Source organism: Chelmon rostratus, chromosome 18, assembly GCF_017976325.1.
Source record: "Chelmon rostratus isolate fCheRos1 chromosome 18, fCheRos1.pri, whole genome shotgun sequence".
In the NCBI taxonomy this organism is placed as follows: domain Eukaryota; kingdom Metazoa; phylum Chordata; class Actinopteri; order Chaetodontiformes; family Chaetodontidae; genus Chelmon; species Chelmon rostratus.
Window position 1 is genome coordinate 22,161,717 of NC_055675.1, and position 20,208 is coordinate 22,181,924.

Below are 20,208 nucleotides of genomic sequence, written 5' to 3' on the forward strand. Positions count from 1 at the left end.
TCTCTCTCTGTGTTTGCTTTTGGGTTCTAGTTTGTCATTAACTTGAGGCCGAACAACATCACAAATCCATGGATGTGCATCGCCACGGCAACGACACTAACAACAGGGCTATGTCTCAGTACTGTCACGGTATAGCTCCGTTTCTCGTGGGCAATGACGTGGAAAAGAAAGAGTGTCCAGCAGAGGAAGAGGAAGAGGAAGAGGAGGAGGAGGAGGAGGTTGGAGTGCAACTGTTTGTGATTGACTGGAGCAGTGCTGTGTGGCTCCATTTGGGTTTTTCCCGCCCACACACAGAACTGACAGGTAGCAAAACATGAGGTCATATTCACCGGATATGATAAAAAGTGTATTAAATTAGAAAACTGGTTTAAAACCTGCCAGTGAGTAAATGTGTTGGTCACTGTGTTAACAAGCGGCAGTAGCCTACCTTGCAAAAAGGAATGAATATGGAGATTGCTGTAAATGGCTAAAAAGTTTCACTCCTCAGGAATTAGATTGTCATATCACACTGAATTAATTGACAACAATGTCTAACAGGGAAGCGGAGAAACACTCAAACCGCAGAGGTTTTGGTAAATGGCTAAAAAAGATGCAGATTTTAAGATGTATTGAAGTGTTTGACTGCCAGGCTGCTGTGACGGTGGAGGAGCGCATCTTTCACCTTTCAGTCGTATACTTTGCTGTGCACTTTTTGAAAATGACTACAATGACCAAAAAGTCATCTCTGTTTTTATATAAAATGCTTTCATTGACTTTCCATAGCACTGGCAGTCTGTGAAATCTCTACATAGATCTAGCAGGTGGTAAAAGACTAAAACACCTCTCATTGTCGACATGCCTGCTTCACATCGGAATGGAACTTCCTGTGAGTCCCGAGCATCAAAAACCGGTTTCAGCTCCTCGAAACTCTTCTGCATACATCCAGAATCATCTGCAGTGGAATAGCAGGAACCGTTTCTGGCCTCAAACCGAGCACTTCGTTCCCAAAACGCTCTTGACCCCATCACATTATCAAGCTGTCATGTTAATTTGTGTAGTGCATTCATTTGTATTCTATATTTAAGAGCATGGAGGCAGCTGCGAATGGATTATATAGAGAAATGATAAGCATAGCCATGACGCATGACTGTATTAACATCCATATTTACTGTGACTGAGGCGTTAACTCTCTGCTGGTTGTCACTGATGATTTTGCCTCGTTATTTATGTATTTCGTCGATTTTACGCAGATTTTCTGGCACGTTACAACAGAATGTGTCAAATTTTATGTTGTGGACCTGCTTTTGAAATGGTGGTACGTTTGGTTTGACGTGACGGAAGACGTTCTCTCTTCAGCAACATTTCTTTTATGACAGTCTGCGTCTCTCTCTGCCTCTCTGGGCTCAATTTCAGCAGCAGCTCCTGTCACTTCAATTCACTTCAGGTCATTTCAGTTCTGCAGCTCCAGAGATGAATGAACCCATTTCTCTTTACTTGCTGTCTGTCTGTCTGTCTGTCTGTCTGTCTGTCTGTCTGTCTGTCTGTCTGTCTGTCTGTCTGCGAGTGTGTGTGTATGCACAGATAGGTTTAGGCAAAAGGGATAAAAAGGCCAGAGGTCTGTATAGCTAATCATCTGAACCACACACACACACACACAAGCGTTATGGATAATCAAACATGCACACACACAACTGTTGCCATACCTTCTCTCTTGCTGTTGCGAATACATTTGACTTTGGGCAGCTTGGTGAGAAGCTGGCAGTCACTCTCTGAAAGAAAAGACAAAAAAAGATGAAAACAAATGACCTCAGATGCACAGAATAATATCTAAAAGAAGTGAAGAGAATATTATGTGCTGGGTAATAAATCTTGATGATTCCTTGACTCTGGAGGGAAATTAGCAGCTCGTTGAAAAGCTCCGCAGCAGCAGGGCGGCAATTCAAAGCTTTCAGTTTGACAACTCAGACATTTGTTTAGTTGCTGTTCAGCCGGCTGTGTGCTCCCTGCTGAATTTTTCAGTTGTATTAATACATTATTTTAAATATAACTGTCTGCTGTAATACATGTAAAAAAAAAAACACTCTGGCGGAAAGTGTCAAAATGAAAAGAAGAAAAGGAAAGAAAAACAGAACCGCTGGGATACGAGCCATTTACAGAAGTGAAATTAATTTTGAATACATGTTTAGGAAGGAAAACGGCTTCTGAAAATGTTGCCTGTTCTTACAACATCAACACGAGATTCAATGCAAATCCATAATTTCTGAAAAGTACGATCATTCTCTGTAAAACAGTGAGGCAAGAATGAGAAAACTCCTAACGAGACTAACAACTGACAATAAGAAGAAATAAAGAAACCTGATGGCAGTTTGTGAAGGGCTGCAGTTATTTCCACTATTGATTATTCTGACAACTGTCTGCTGCACCACTCCTTTAAACATTTAGCTCAAAAAACGCCAGAGAATAGTGAAAATGACCCATCATAATTTCCCAGAGTGCACAGCGGCGGTTTCAGCTCGGTCCTGCAGTAAATACCGTAGCGAAACATCCATCTTTATTCACATTTAATTCTCATTGAGGGCTACAATGATATAACTGAAAGTTCTTCAGGACTCTTATTCTGCTGCGACTGCTCTCTCTATTATTGTCTTATGAAAACAACAAACACGTATAAAGAAAGAGAAACCTCGAGTCGAACTGTCAAAGTTTAGTGACCCTGAATGACTGACAACCTCCATCAGAGCCCTCTGAACCAGAACGGACGCCTGCTCGCTCTCCTCTCCACTGAACTGCTGCTTTCAAAAAACCGGCAAACTGTGAACTCTTCATGAAAAAAGGCACAAAAAAAATACTCAGACAGAAATGTTTTGATCCGTTATGAGTGAAACAGAATATAGAATAGAATTAGTTTTTTTTTTTTAAAGCAGAAAAGGTGAAATAGATGATAATGATAATAAAACTCACTCAATTTGGAAACAGTACAAAAGCAAACTTAACCAAATGAAGACAAAGAGTAAATACTGACAACTCCCAAATCAGGATGTCTTTAAAAAATTAATATTTAGCATGATAAACATTGTAAAACAGAAAATAAAATAAACAGTATTAATACATTTGGATAAAAGGGACAGTGGAGGTGCGTCAGACAGGAAAAGGCTGGGAGCCACTTCAATAGAAAACAGAGATCAACAGTCTTTCAGGTCGAGACAGAAACAGGATGTGAGAGGGAGAAAAAAAAATCATGCTAGGTCAAATATCCCAAAATAAATCACTGCAAGAAATTAGGATTAAAGCCAAAGGCAAGCTAGAAACGCTCTTAAACGACACACTGCTGTGTGGGAGGAAATGAAATGAAGTTCTGTGCTTTTGCAGCTCAGGCTTCACGTGTAGTTGCAGGGTGACGCGTTTAAAGTGCGCACACAGTGTCATGAACACTGTTCGTCCTGCGGTTGCTCATTTGCACGTATTCTTTGGTTCTTTACTTGCATCGACGGGTCTCCACTGCTGATTTCATCTCTCTCTCTCTGCTTCCTCATCCGCCTGGATCAATTCCTCATAGTCTAAGTCTGGCTCTATTTAGCCTTCATCACGAGGATTTACACTTCTGTACATGTTCGCACGGCACCGTTGGTCCTGATTGGGCGTCAGGTCGACTCAGCAGGTGTCTTTAAAAATAGGATGTTGGAAAGACTGAGGAGAATCAGACATTTGTTGAGTGTTTGTTCTGCTAAGCTGGTTTTTCCTTACTGGAATAATTGGTGTTCATGTTTCGCCGTCGCTGCTGCAGAGGAGGTTTTAAAGTTTCTTTGTGCTTCTAGTTCATGTCAGTGTTTGTTTTTCACCAACGACGAAAAACGAAGCCTCTCGGCGGAGGCATGAGACAAAAGAGGAGGAACCAGAGTCTTAAAAATGCATCAGGCAGCCATGTGAGACCTTAAACAAGAGTTGGAAACATGAGATTTAGTTCAGGTGTTTATATTTGTGATGTAACAGGTTAGAACAAGCTAAACTGTGGCTTACAGTTACTCTGAGCAGGAGGAATGAACTACAACACTTGAGTGATCTTGAACACAGATTAATAAATCTAGCTTCCACCTCTCTTGAAGCTGCTGTGTCACTGTACTTCTACACACTGCCAGTGACTTTTCTGCTGCATGTTAGTGGTTTTCTTACTGCCCATAAAATCCAAAAGTGCAGACATATTGTTTCCGATCATATTGAGGGCAGCTCGGCAGATATGGAGGAGAACTTCTTTTATAGCAATAGTGGAAAAAATGGAAACTGAGGACGATTTCTGTGGTTTCTTCTCTTGTAAAAGTGTTTTTAACTGCACGCTAACTTAAACTGACCGTCCCTGTACATCAGTGATGAGTGAAAGTAGCTCAGCACATTTACTCCATTACATTTCAGGGAGAAATATTGTACTCCACTATATTCAAATGCTGACTATAGTTACTTTGTTGATTAAGATTTTCTATACAAACCTACCTACAGTGGTCATAATTAACTCCACTGTGACAGGCTACAACATTAAAATGCTGACGGCTCATTTACATATCAGAAATAATAACCCAGTGATCGATATAACTCTGATTAATGACAACTTTTACTTTTACTATTTGGGGGTCTGGGGCAAAGCTGACCCTTACTGTTACCTCTTAATACTTCTCTGTGTGCATTGTGTGTGTATCATGGCACCTTTACGTAAGCAAATTAAACATATTTATAAGAATATGCACCATGTGAGCAGAAAATAAACTTTAATAAATTGTAAATGTAGAGTAAATAAGGTAATAACTCTAGAATATTCCCGCACTTAGACTTACATAACATTTAACTGCAGGAGTCATTTTTATTGTGTGGCAGTGGGGCAGCAATAAATAGACGAGGCTGAGACTAGCCTGTATTTTTGTCTCTGTTAGCAAATAACATGAAAAGACTGAAACCAGCATTGAGTTCTTACTTTTTGACTTCCCCACCTTGTCTGCAGTGCTCAGCCCACTGGTTCCTAATGAAGGAAATATATAACGGTTCAGCAGTTTGCTAAAACAGCTGGTCACTGTAGTTTGGAGTAAATGGTGCATTTGTTGGGGACTATTTTCAGCAGTGGATTAATCCACATTTGGTGCTCTAGCGAGCATTTGTGGCAGCAGGACGGTGTGGTCAGAATAAACTGCACTGTGTGTGTTCATGACGATGAAGGAACATGTCAGACAGTACAACAATGATGTGTTTTTAACAGTTTTTGGACACCAGGAGCTCTACGGCTCAGAGAAAGAAGATCTATCAGGCTTTGAATACACACACAATACTTGTCAGTGGATCAGTTCACAGCTGGTTTTCATCTTTTCAATGGGTTTGTTGACAATTTAACAACAACCTTCACATCAGGCTCATTCTAAAGAATCTGAATACAGTCAAATTATTTCACTTTCATCCTTTTCAGTTAACGTTTGGGCTGTTTGGTCTATTTCACCTGCACTCTGTGTCTCTCTGGAGACACAGCGGACATAGCTGCAGGCAGGACTCACTGTTCATTTACAGCTCGTCGGGCTCCTCTATGATCCAGAATGGAGGTCTCCTTTCATTTTCATTGTAATCCTGAAACTGTGGACCCAGCTGCTGTGGACACATTCATCCCTCTGACCTGCTATGTAGGTCTCATCTCTGTTATCTCTGACCTGGAAGAGACCTGGAATGTGTGTGTGTGTGTGTGTGTGTGTGTGTGTGTGTGTGTGTGTGTGTGTGTGTGTCCAGCTGCAGCTCACCGTCGTCACTGAAGTCATCCACCAGAATGATCTCATGGATGAGATGAACCGGAGTTCTGTTCAAAACACTGGAGAGACAAAAGGCAAACATTAGTCTCAAATATGCATTAAGTATGCAGCCCAACCAAAAACATGAACGTGAAAGCATGAAAACACACAGAACGCTGATAAACAGCAGCCTACACACACACACACATACATACACACACACACACACACACACGCACACACACACACACACACACACACACACACACACACACACACTCACTCGGCGGCTCATGAATCCATTACGCACCCACTGCACGCCATACGAAACAACATATTGAAAATGTCAGCCCAAATTCCTGTTATAAAAATGTATGACGTGTCGCCTCTAAAAAAACTATTTCATTAAAGAGGGAGATTGAAACATAAAAAATTCATAACTTTTACTGGAAGAAAATAAGAAAATGTGTTTTGTTCTGGGTCGGTTTCTCCTCGATTTTATTTCATTATTTCGGCTCCTCAATAACCTCCGTGTTCATCGTCGCCTCCGGATGAGGCTGAGGAGGGAGGGAGGGAAGACAGGAGAAGGCCAGGTAAAGGTAAAGGAGGAGGAGAAGGAATGAAGGGAGATGGAGTAAGAGAGAGGACGAATGAGAGGAAGGAGAGGACAGAGACAGATGGCGAGGATATGGAAGGAAAAAAGGAAAGAAAGGGAGGAGGAAGGTCAGGTCAGGGGATGGAGGAGTAAAGATGGAAGGAAATATATACAGAAAGAAGATGAAAATAAAAAATAAAAGTAAGGAGAAGGAAAGGAGGGGAAGTAAAGCAGAATGGAACAAATGAGAAGGAAGGAGGCAGAAAAAAAGTCTGTGAAAGACAAAGCGAGGGAAGAAGAACAAGAATTAGAGGCCAGGGATAGCTGGAGGCGATAAAAGAGGAAAGGAAATGATAGAGGAGAACGAGGGGGGTGGCAGATGAGGAAAGAGATTGTGGGAAGAAAGAAGGAGGCAGGAAAGGAGGAGACAGAGATAGGAAAACAGGAGATGGAAAAAGGGAGGAAGATGGGGGCAAAGAGGTATCAGGGATGGTTGGAGAGAATGAAAGTTGGATAGAGGATAGAAAAGACAAGAGGGAAGGAGAGAGAGAGAGCAGAGTGTGGAAGAGAGGAAGGATAGTTTTAAAAAAGAAAACTGGAAAGGGAGCATGGAAGGAGAAGTAGAAAGAAAAAGGAGAGGAGTAAAAGCTCAATGCAAACTGAAACAAGAGGGAATGAAAATAAAGAAGCGAAGGAAGAGCGAATGGAAGGAGAGAAGGTTGGATGACTGGAATTTGGGAGAAGAAGGGAGTGAGGGATGGAGGGATGGAAGGAAGGAGCTGAAGCCCACAATGTCGGAGGAGGAGGTGTGGAGCTAAACTATGAGTCTCTGAGGCACCGGGCCCCATCAGGGGGAATGATGGATGCAGGGAGGGAGGGGGAGGTGGGGTGAGATGAAAGAGTGAGGGATAATAAAGGAGGAGACAGAGAGAGAGAGAGAGAGAGAGAGAGAGAGAGAGATGGCAGGCTAGTAAGGGAGACAAATAACCCTGATTATAGCTCTCTCTCTCTCTCTCTCTCTCCCTCTCTCTCTCTGTGGAGTCGAGGAGCAATCAGGAGAGATGGATGAATGGATTGATGGATGAGATGGAGGGAAGAAGGGAAGAGAAGGGAGGAGGAGGAAGAAGGGGAGAAAAGGTGCGGGGCGAGAAAACAAGAAAGAGAGATGGAGAGAGGAGAAAGGAGGTAATCAAGTAGAAAGTCAAGAGTGTATTTATCTCATTAGATCACATTAACTCCTCCACTGAATGCATCTATCTATCTATCTATCTATCTATCTATCTATCTATCTATCTATCTATCTATCTATCTATCTAGCTATCATACAGTGAGGCAGACAGACATGGATGGATGGACACAATCTTTTTTCATTCTTTTTTCTTTCTCTCTCCACCTCCTCTCCTCCCTTTCACCACTTCTCTCTCTCTCTCTCTCACACACACACACACACACACACACACACACACACACAGGAGTTCCCATTCTCTCCATTCTCTGGTTCACAGGCCAGTAGCTATGAGGCTTAACCTCCCCTCAGGCGTGCTGAGGGAGAAGCTATCTTCAGCTCACAGAAAATATTATCACCGCTGACAATACCGCAGTCGGCTGCCACAGAATAGCAGCTCTATATCTGCGCCGCTCATTTCCAACACTCTATATATCAATTTTAGGGGGAATTTTTTGAAAAATTTTCATTACCCACAGCTGCCATTTGGAGAGCGCTTTCATCCAAAGTGCCTTGAGAGCGTGCATTTTTAGAGCTGCGTGTGTGGCCCCCGGTGGGAATTTCACCCCACTCTCTGCATCTGCAGCGCTGATGCTAAATGGGCGCTACAGTCGGCGCAGGCTGCCGGGGTGAGGGGTTCGACTCCCGCAGGACAAACCCACGCTCAGCTTGTGTGCGCTCCCAGTCGAGCGGGGCGATTTGGATAAAAGCTGCTATCAGAATGCAGAGTTGTTCAAAGACGAGAGTGAAAACAGCAGAAGTAGTGTCACACCCTGCTGTCGGCCATGATGGAGCTCCTCAGCTCGGCGGTGGTAGATGGGAAAAAGACAACTACACCACCTCATCAGCTGTTTACAGGCATGCAGCATTTCTTCCTGTTCAATTAATGACTGATGTGTTCGATCGATTTTGTGTCTTGTCGATTGGCAAAGGCCGTCGATCTGTCCGTCGTTCACCCCGCTCCTTGCCAAGTGCATGCTGGGACGCGATCCAGCCCACACAACCCTGAACAGGGTACGCAGTTTAGAGAACGGACAGATGGATGGAGAGTCAATTAGCTCACTAACTATAGCATTAGGCTTGCTAAATGTGAAACAGGTGCACACTGAACTCGAGTAGATCTTCTAGTTTGTAGACATTCTTGGTTTAAACTGCGGGCCTTCATCAAGGTCAGGAGCACTTTTGAATGAATGTTTCAAAATAACCATGAATCCATGAATGACTTTATGGAAAGTGGATATAGCAGAGTACATAATGCAGTATACAGGAGAGGTGGGGAAGAGGGAAATCTACTGTGGGATGAGAGCTTTGCATGAAAAAATAACTGTTTCCACCACTTGCTTTACACTGCTGCTTCCTTTTCTTTAAGTGTTCGTATTGTTGCTAAAACAGGAAACTTTTTATTATTTTGCTTTGTTTGTAGCCACACTAGCAGTGCGGCTCCAGTCCACCACTTTGGTTGGATTACTGGAAGTCTGGCAGCTCGGCTTGGCCCCTCTCAGTCTTGGGACTGGTCTCACGACTTAACTTTTATGTATCTTGCAAACAAATGGTACAGTCCAACTTCTGAGAATATCACTGGATGTCGTGCAGATGTACATAGCAGCAGAAGCTTTAGCTTATTTTGCAGCTCTTCATCTCTGTTTTGCATGCTGACAGCTGATTTGTTTAATTAGCTTAATTAACTGTAGACACTGAAGGCAACGTTAACAGTTTGCTCAGGCTGGCTGGACTACAGGAGCAGTCTGTGCATTTTTGCGTCTAAAAAATCTTTTTCTAGCTCCAGTTTTTAAAGCGTCTTATTCACTTTAGCTTGTGTACTGACAGTTCTGCTCCATGAAGGCAGCAGATGTGTGTGCTGAACGTGTGGCGCGGCTACAAACCCTCGATTACAGGTTTCAGATTGTCTTGCCTCTCTGCTGCCCAGGATTTATGGATTTATTTACACCTGAGAAGTGATGCTTTCAACTGTTGTGAGCGAGATATCTTCTGCTCTGCTGGCCGCTGTAAAAACACTCTCACCTCTCTCCTTCATGTCTGTGGGGTATGTTGTTTTTACTCCTTCTGTAAATCAGACGCAAAATTGCTTTTCTCTAACTTCATTCACTACAGGTGAAGAGTCAAATTACTTTCTGCTGTTCATGCCGTGTTACACTTTGCTCTGGGTTTGGTTCTTTTTATCCTCTCAACAGCTTTCTCCCTCTCCCTGTTCGTACCTCGGCTCGTTCCCTCCCTCTTTTTTCTTCTCTCTCTGCCTGATTGGTTAGCTGACAGTCTTCTTCCATCCTCCACCGGGCTGGAGTAATTCATCACTCCTTTCTCTCCACCTCTACATCCACCAGTCTTTCCATCCATCCGTATCCCTCCATCTTACTCCAGAACCAATTTCTCTATCAAGACCTCTGACAGGAAAACGAGGGAATTATACTGCAAAGATGAAATATCCATTATTTGGACAAAAAAAGTCCCTATTTATTCCTGAATAAGAAGATAAAAGTCAAGAGATTTTATACATATGTAGCAAGGAACATTATCTCTTAAAAAACACAGGTTTAGCCTGTTAAAATTACACACTGCACCATTTACATTGCAGGTTAAATCCTTCTTGCTCTGACAGAAAGCCTTTCCCAGCAGATCTGAAGAAACCGAAGAAATCCTGATTCAGCCTCTCACCACATTCAGCTCTGTCTAACTAGCAGTGATGCATTATGCTATATATCTGCAGCCAGTAAATACTGTCTCATCACTGCTGATCTACGGTGCGGTACATCTACATTTATCAGTCCCAGTCTGGGGTCAAAAGGCTAGTTTGTCCACATTAAATCCAGTCTTGTCACTGCTAATCTACCATGATATAGATCTATATTCACTCATTACTTCCTGATGATGTTTATTCAGTGGATGCTGTGTGTATAAGCTCATCAGTGATGATCTGATGCCTCGTACAGGCACTGAGTGGTATAGACAGAAGAAAAGTCTCATTACTGATGGTCTGTAATGCTTCACATATTAAGTAATAACTGGATGCCAAAAGCATGAATTCAATAAATTCTGATAAATCTGATGAACAGGATTTTGGGGGGACGACACATGTTTTTCAGGATGCAAAATCTGAGAAGAATCACTGAAAATCACAGTTCTACAATATGTTTGCTCCGACGGAGTTCAGGGAAGAAACACGAGAAAGAAACGAAGAAGAGTGCGGCACAACAGGAGGAAGCAACGACCATCAATCTGCCTAACGACCTCTTCCTAATAAATCCTGAGCGATCAGTTGTAGAGGAAGAGATCCGGACTCTGAACGGTGCGTTTTTAGCTCCACTGGATCAGAAAGTGCTGAGCTGGTGCTGAGAGAGGGAGAGACCTCTCCTTCCTGCTCTCCTTCCAATTCACACACACACACACACACACACACACACACACACACACACACACACACACACACACACACACACACACAAGCAGTCAAAACAAACTAAACCCATTAAAACCAATATGTCCTCAAAAGCGCCACGTCTCTTTTCTCTCCCGTCCTCTTTCCTTCTCTCTCTCTCCTCGCCTGCTTATCTCTCGCCCAGCAGAGACGGAGAAGATGAGATCAATTCTCGAATCTGAGCCTGATTAAATATCGACAAGGCCCGGCTCTCCCTCAGAAAGCAACTCTTTGATCATGAGATGAAAAGCTTTCAAAGTGCCCATCATTGTCTCAGAAATCAAACTTATTAAAGTTCGGCCTGCATATCGTCGAGCCCCAAAGCGCACAAAACTCCCAAATTATACCCTTTTATAATGTAATTGTAGGCATTCAATACGCTCTCAGTGTTTTCAGAGTCCCCGCAGCACAGCATGATTGCAGATAGTAAAAAGAAAACTTATCTAGCTATTATCTGGCTATTCAAGTTTTTTTCTGCTCGAAAACTGACGCTTGAAATTAGATTGCAATTTTTGGCCGTCTCCAACTAAATATCTTTCAAAGCCTCTCAGAAAAAGTTTTAGAACAAATATCTGTTGTAAACTTTTTGGCTATGATCCAGTGAAGATTGGAGAATAAGCAGACTGACATTTTTCAGAAGTATTCACCCATGAAGAGTGATGATGGAGGCTTTTTCTCAGTACTTCACTTCACATTATCATAGCTCCACACGTTCTCTGCTGCTGGTTGTTGCTCAGGTTAAATGACAGTTAATAAATAACAGCAGCATCTATGAGAGCAGTGACAGCAGTCGTATCTATTAGCAGGTTAAGCACCTTGCTGAAGGGTATTTCAGTGCTTCTTTCTTTTCTTCAGACAGTTTTAAATAACATCTGTTCCTGATGCATTCGTGTGCTTGTTGAAACCTACAGCCAAGCAGGTGTTTGTGAGAGTAAGCTGCAGAAACCATGCAGGGAAGGCTGGCTTTGGGCACATTTTCATGTGTATGATGCAGGTTTACCCCAGTAAATACAAATGTTTCTATTTAAAATCACTACACATGCAACAATACTCTGTGTCAATAACACAGCTGAGAGCAAAATAATGGACTCCAGGCTCTGGGTCACGTTCACATCAAACATTTTGACCCATGCAGGACTCCAGACCAACTGCTTTCATGTAAATTGTCTTTCCTGTCTGTGTGTGTTTACTGCCTGCAACAACATGCTGTCTTCATGCTGGTAAATGCATGATTTTTAGAAGATGACTTGCATATCTTGTAAGTCAGAACATCTATTTTCATACATCTGAAAACCTGCAGCACCATTAGATCATAACTTAAGTTCAAATATAAATAAATAAAGGTACAAGTTGTACTTTAAGTGTACTGCACTAAAATCAGTGGCTGGCTGTTAGTTGGAAAATCAATCTAAAAATTGATGGCTTGCTTTGGGTCAGCAGTAATTTAAATTACACACAGTTTGTAGTTAATGGGCCAAAACCTGCTAAGCCACATGACGGCCCGTCCTTCCTTAAGCCAGATCCAGTCAACTGCAGCTCTGACCTCTGACCTCTGACGACTCATCATGCAAGAACTTGAAGCAGTGAGTTCACTCTCTTCTACTAAAGCAGAAGAAACACTGTCTAAAACACAAAAAAGCTATGTTTCCATAGCAACCAAACACCACTCTCAAAAAGCAGTTACATGTGCAACTTTTGAACATTTCCAAACTCCACAAAACAGACGAGTTGCTCCACACTTACTGTCTCATTACTCACCACATCATGATTCTCTGTGCCGGCTGTTGCTGTTGTCAGCTGTCTGCTTGTGATTCACTGACTAATGAAAACGCTGTAAATGTCAAGTGATCGCTTCTAAACTGAATTTCAGCTTTGCTTAAGCACACGTCAGTCTGCCTGCACAGACGCCAGGTGAAGTGGACACTTTCCATCAACCTGCTGCTCCGCTCGGACAAGCAAACCCAGAAACGGCAGCTCGAAAAAGTCAAATATCAGGATGAAACCTAAATGGACACACACACACACACACACACACACACACACACACACACACACACACACCTTTATGCAACTACTTCTGCTAGCTTTATAGGGTACAAGTGAGTGCAAACACACCACAAATGCCTTCAAAGAGAGTCCAAAAGTGTGCACCATGATCGATCACGCCTCGCCCCTCTCTATCAGGGCACCCCACCCTTCAGTGTGTCCACTCTCATCAGCTGGACGACACCTTGTGTGAACTACTTCGTCAGTTTGAACTAACAGTTCAGTCTCGCTGCCGAATTGTCCCAGAGCTGCAACAAATAAAATCCCCTGCAGCCCTAAAAAGCCATCTCCATGGTGATAATAAATGACATGTATGGAAAACATGTGAAAGGTCCCCGAAAATGGCAAACGAGGTGAATCATTACTCTTTAAGTCATGAATTTTTAATCAATGAAGATTTAATATTCCAAAGCTTTCGCAGAGCCTAGAAATGCTAACTCAGTGTGTTATTTCATTCAGATGTAAAGTCTTGTGCAACCCACATGTTTTTATCTTCCTTCAAGAAATAAACTTTTACTGGAAAGGCTGGAACACCGCCTTGGAACATGCTTCCTAAAATACATCCTTTCCTCCTCTGTGACTGCTCATGCTAACTACCATGTTTGCTACAAACAAGCTGGAAAGCATGCATTTATTATTTACTGTAGAGCAACAAGCGTTAAAAACTGCAGCGTGACAATCATGTTTTATTTTGTTATATCAACCGGCATTCCAGGGCGTGTGACAGAGGTAATGAAAATAGAGGATATGCTCATCCAAATGTTTCCACGTCAAATAAGGCTGTTTACAGAAATAAAGAAGCTTCAGAGGATCCTGTGTATCCTGGTGAGATCAAGTGTTCAAATTCACAAACTCAAGATAAAACGCAGCTAAACTTCCAGCTCCAAGTCATCGGCAACGCACACACACACAAACACACACACACACACACACCTCCAGGATTTGGCCTGGGTTCAGCTCATTATACCAGTCAGTCAGCAGGGACCGTCTCCTTACTATCACAGAGGACATTGTGTGTTTTGTGTGAATGAGTGTGTCAGTGCGTTTTTTTTTCTATCTGTGTGTATGTGTGTGTGTGTGTCTGTGTGTGATTTTGTGTATGTGTGTGTGTCCTCCCCTTCAGTCCTTCTCAAAGCTCTGCAGTTTTCAACCAATTAAAAGACAATCTGTCTCCCTGAGCCCCTCTGCTCCCTTTGGCTCTGGCTCGCTGTATGCAAGGGTTTGTGTGTGTCAGTGTGTGTGTGTGTGTGTGTGTGTGTGTGTGTCTGTATTGTATATGTGTACAGCGACCTGCTGATATCATCAAACTGAAAGACAGAACGAGTTCAGAGATTGAGGGTCAGGAGATTAAATGTGTGTGTGTGTGTGTGTGTGTGTGTGTGTGTGTGTGTGTGTGTGTGTGTGTGTGTGTGTGTGCGTGTAGGTTGTTGTTCGGCTGTACCATCACTTCATCTCTGCTGTAACTTTTGGCAGCTCCATGTTTCTTTGTCAAAAGGTTTGACTGAAAGAGGTTCCTGATGATACAAATTTCATTAAAGTGTTTCAGTTCTTTGCAACAACAAATCAGACCTGATGGACATAAATTATATGTTAACACAGAATTACTCCTTTCACCTAGTCAGGTGAAAGTCACAAAGTCAGCTCTTCAAATTTATGTTTGATGAACCTCAATTAAAAAATAAAAACTGCAGCCGGATGTATTTCTGAAAGTTTTACCTCTGGACCATATTGTCTGAAAAGTCTCAGTTCTGCTGTGTGTGTGTGTGTGTGTGTGTGTGTGTGTGTGTGTGTGCATGTGTGTTACCTCCTGATGGTGCGCAGCAGGGTGGATCTGGCCTCATTGTGGAAGGTGATGATGATGGAGGTTGGAGGAAGATCAGAGTCGTAATGAAGAGCAGTGCACCTACAGAGAGAAGAAGAGAGAGAGAGATAGAGTGAGCATTACTGAACATGGCATCAGATCCACCGATCATTGGAAAGCATGTCCCATAATAAGTTACATTTACCACAGTTAGTGAGTCAAGACGCAGATTATTAGAACATGAATATTAAAACATCAATGACAGATCAAAAAAACATTAAAAAAAACTAAATCTGACTGAACATCGTTGGTAAAAGCTCGAAAATTAAAAATCAAAGATGTTAAAGGAGCCACGATGCTCTGAGTCAATGCTGGTTGGTTATAGTGATATCACATGAGAAGATATCATCAACCCTTTAGCTCTGTTCTCTCTCTCTCTCACACACACGCACGCACGCACACACACATGCACGCACACACACACACACACACACTGGCCAAGTCATTGGACCAGACCTGTTGAAGATGAAGTATAGATAACCAGCCAGAGGCTCATTAAAATACACCACTTAACTGTGTGTGTGTGTGTGTGTGTGTGTGTGTGTGTGTGTGTGTGTGTGTGCATGCGCTGCCTTCGCTGGGTCAGCAGCCTTCATCTCTAAAAGAGCAGCAGTGCACGCGCACACACACACACACACACACACACACAGTATAATGAGAGGACTGGCCTTTACCTATCAGATTGATGGATTGGTGACATTTTCAAACAGAAACCGTCGGCTTTTTCTGTTCTGGCCTTCATTTTTAAAAAACCTCACCTTCCTCAGACGTGTGTGTGTGTGTGTGTGTGCATCGCTGTGAAACCTCACGTGTCACATGTCACAGTATGTGCATCATTAGCCAACTTAACCCACAGTCCTCTGCTGCTTATCTAATCTACTTTCACCTGTTTATTGAAGGTGTTGAGTTTGGAATATTCACTTAACAGTAATGAAAGTTCAGGATCGTTTTCTCACCCTGAGATACTCGCCTGTGTGATAATGTTCAAACAGTAAAAAGGCAAAATGTCACATGTAGAGTCTATTTTTCAACATCAGCAAATACAAAATATGAGGCATCTTTCATAAGAAGGTGAGGGATCAGAAACATCACCAGCTAATTAACAGTCTTTGTCTAACTGGAGTCTTAGTCCACCTGATCATCTGTGCTCTTATGACACAGAATAAAAGATGTGATATTTCATTCCTGTGGAGACAGATCTGTACAGCACATAAACTGTTGTTTGGATGGATTTTTATTTGATCAAACTCAGCAAAACCACTGTAACTGACTACAACAGTCAACTAAACTGATCGGTGTTACGTCAGGTTTTTAAATGTATTCTGAGGCAGAGCGGTCATTTTCTACAAAAATATTTTTCCTGCATTACTTTTTGTAACATAACCACAAACCCATATTTACCACCAACATGTTCTTGGCTCGCCACCAAGAAAAGTTGGGTTCTCTGCTGGTGCTCCACTTTGTAGCTTAAAAAGATAAGATACACATTTTTCACAGAAAATGTTTAGCTTGTGTAGCTCAGAGGCAAGAAAACCTGTCTCCGTCTCAATCCTTTGAAATAACAGGACACCAAAAACATGTTGACTCGCTGTGATCAGGGAGGAAACTCCGCATCAGAGGACATCAACCAAATGTTCCAGAAACACCCAAAATCTCTATGAAGTCTGGCCAGTTCAGCTTATCTGTGCACCCAAAACTGAGACGTGTAACTCAGAAAACATGACTTTAGACCACGTTTTTCTAATAGTTCCACATTAAGTTCCCCGACAAGTACTACTGTTTGTAAAGAGCTGAATTTCAAACCCAGCCCCTAAAAAACCCAGAGTGTCCCGTCAAAGTGTCCTTGAGCCAAACGTTGAACCACCTCCTGTGATTTGCTGTGGGGTTAGAACATAAGCTCAACTCCTAATTTGTTGTATTAACAGGAGCAGCATCAGTCAGTGCACACGAGCACCCAGCTGTGAAATAATACTATCAGCACCTCATTAACTCGCAATTTGATTTTTTTAGTTTAGAGGCGCGATGATTAAGCGGGGAAACAATATCACCAAAGCAGATGGAAGAAAGCGAAAGTTCAGAAACAAGCGCACGAGTCATGATTTTACTGTTGGAGTATGAACATGCAGAGGGTTCGGCGTCTTGCTCAAGGGCACGTCGGCCAGCGGTCCTGATGTCAGTCGGTGTTTGGAAGGAAGCTGCTCGTGAGCTCTTTCTTTCTTTCTTTCCTTGTATCTTGGCTTTCTCCTTCCTTTTCCTTTAGTCTTTTTTCTTTCGTTATTTTTCTGTCCTTCTTTCTGTTCTTTTCTGTCGTCACCATCATGTATGTTTCTGTCTTCTGAAATCCTTTCTTCCTTTCGTTCTTTCATCTTTTTTAGTCTTCTCTCTTTCCATATTTTTCTTTTTTCCATCACTTTCTTTAATTCCATCTTTCCTTGTCTTGTTCTGTCTTCCCCTCCTTTATCTTTTCCTTTGGTCTTCCCTGTTCTCCTTTCTGTTTTACTTTATTTTCTCTCCTTCTTCATTTCCTTCTTTCTATCAGTCTCACTTTCTTTTTCAGTTTCTACCTTCATTTCATCCGTCTCTTCTTTCTTTTTCTGTTCACTTTGTTTTAATCTTTCTGAACTGAACTCTCAGCTGTATTTGATGAAATTAAACACAATCTGAAAACAATAATGCAAACAAGCCCTTAAGTCTTGATCATGACCAAGTTTGTGAATTTTAAACGCACACACTTAGGTAACACACACACACTCTCACACACACACACACACACACACACACACACACACACACTGAGGTTTTCTAAACTGAAGGCTGAGGCGAGCAGAAGTGAGCTCACTGTTGTCACTCTGCACTTCTTTCAGTCTTTCTTTGCCTCCATCGTTCTTCCTTCATTGTCTCCATCTCTCTCCCAGTGAGAGCAGGAATATGCGCTGTATATATTTGTCATATCATATCCCATCATGCCCCTCTCCGCCTCCTCCAGCCCTCTATCTCCCCGTCTCCATCTCTGGTTTTTCCTGCAGTTGATTTATTCAGCAGCTCCACCAGAGAGGAACGATAAGAAGATAAGGACGAGCTGCTACTGTGTGTGTGTGTGTGTGTGTGTGTGTGTGTGTGTGTGTGTGTGGGGGGGGGGGGGAGAGGGACGAACAAGGCCAAGAGACACAGTGACAGACAGGCAGAGAGAGAGACGGACAGAGATGTACAGATAACAGTTGTGCTGACAGATGACTGATGTTGAAGCTGATATGAACAAGCTTCCACACTCCCTGAGCGTGTGTGTGTGTGTGTGTGCGCGCGCATGTTAACTTCCTGGTGCATCAAAGCACAAGAGAACACACACACACACACACACACACACACACACACACACTCTCTCTCTCTCTCTCACACACACACACACACACACACAAAGAAACAGGAGGAAATACAGGGGGGGGGGGCAGAAGGAAATAGAGAAGATGGATAAATTATGGTGGAGGAGGGAGGAGGGGGACTCAAATATGGTGACAGAGGAGAAAAAAGGTCAGAGGACGAAAACGCAAGCAGAAACAATGACAAGAATAGGAGGTGAGAGGAAGAAATGCAGGAGGGCAAAGGGGAGGTGAGGGTGTAAGAGCAAATGTGGGAAAGAGGAGGGGGAGATTAGGGAGGATGAATGGTGGGAAATAGAAAGGATGAAGAGGGGGGAAAGAGCCACGATGAGAAAGGAGAGAGGAATGAGGATAAGACGAGAGGAAAAAAAAGAGAGAGAAATAGAGGTGACAAAAAGAGGAAAATACACAAATATAGAAAAAAGAGCAAAGGAGAAGAGAGGGAAAATGATGAGGAGAGGAGACAAGAACAGGGGAGAAAATGAACGAGAGGAGAGGAGAGGAAGACGAGAGAAGAGGAAAAGAAGAGGATGAGAGGAAAATATAAAGAGAGGAAACCAAAAAACGGGTAAGAGGAGACGAGCAAACAGATATGCGGGAGGGGACCATAGGGGGAAAAAGAATTAGTGAAGAAATCGAGCTGTAAATGTCAAAACAGAGAAAAAAAGATGAGGAAAGAGGAGGGAAAACAACTGAGGACAGAAAATGACTAAACTAGACTTATCTCATTTAAATCATTATGAACAGAAATCTATTTCATCCACCGAAGATAAAATAAAAAAACAAATCCAAAAAGAAAACCAGGACAGACAGAAAGCTTTTATAACCAATCAGAGGCACCAGCTGGTCTGGAATTGAGCCATTTTTAAGGTAAAACCACTTTGGCCTCTGACGAATACAAATTATTGCGGCATCGCGTTCAAAACCAATGGTGCAATAACAAAAAGTCATAATTACATGTTTTGTTTATACAGTCTGACTTCCACAAAATGCTGTCTGATCAGGCACATCATGTTTAGGAAGGGAGTTTAAAAATACGCATACACAGGGCAACCACTTACTGCAGACTGCTGTTAGCAATTAGCTGACAATTAGCCTGATCAGCCACTGTCAGTAATCAATATAAATCCACATTAACAGACTGTAAACCATTACTCAAACCAATAACAACCTGACAACCTAATCATACTTCAGCAGTTACCTTTTGTTTGTGTGTTGACAAAGCGTTAAAACATACATACAGTCTTTGAAGTAAACAGAAGCTCCCTGCGCTCTCCAGTGAAAATATTACACCAAACTCCCTTTAAGAAATATGACATGCTTGTGCATCCCCGAAACACATCCCTCTAGAAACACAAGACAAAAGCTGATGTAGCGATCCAGCTGCCTCGCAAAGGTCACGTGATAACGGTGAAAATGCACCTCTGTGCAACACAGCTGTTCTCATTTGGAGCCTTAAAGCTTCCGTTTGGAGAGAAAGTTAGTTTTACTGTTTTATGTCTTTAGTTTTGAAATTAAGTGCTGTCTCATGTGACGCAGCTGTTTTTGTTTGTTTCTTCTTGTATGGAAGAAAATAATGAAATGTGGTGACGTACGGTATTGTTACTTTAAACTATTTCTTAATTGAATTTCCAGAATGATTGGTGTGCCATGATACAGACCGTTACCGTGACATAAATCACATTAACCGTGATAGAAGAGTCTGGTCATATCACCCACTCTGAGATGAGCAGAGTGTTTACTGCAGATTTCTGTCCAGATGGCCACAAAATCATTTATATTTGATGAGCAGAGCCATTTGAGGACTGAGTGTTGTTTGTGTGTGTTGTGTGTGTGTGTGTGTGTGTGTGTGTGTGCACGAGTTTGTGTGCACGAGTTTGTGTGGGCATGTTGGCTCATCAAAGTTCATCTGCAGGTGAGATAAACACAGGACAGGTCA

At 42.4% G+C, this 20,208-nt stretch overlaps 1 protein-coding gene across 1 annotated transcript in view; it reads right to left on the reverse strand.

Annotated features, from left to right (window-relative positions):
• galnt14 (UDP-N-acetyl-alpha-D-galactosamine:polypeptide N-acetylgalactosaminyltransferase 14 (GalNAc-T14)) overlaps window positions 1-20,208 on the reverse strand; it is a 140,391-nt gene that overhangs the window by 38,412 nt on the left and 81,771 nt on the right. The window contains exons 3-5 of the mRNA XM_041958603.1: window positions 14,836-14,934; window positions 5,745-5,812; window positions 1,683-1,748 (exon numbers count right to left, since the gene is read on the reverse strand). Coding sequence (XP_041814537.1) covers window positions 1,683-1,748; window positions 5,745-5,812; window positions 14,836-14,934 — 233 coding nt within the window. The remainder of the gene's footprint in view (window positions 1-1,682; window positions 1,749-5,744; window positions 5,813-14,835; window positions 14,935-20,208) is intronic.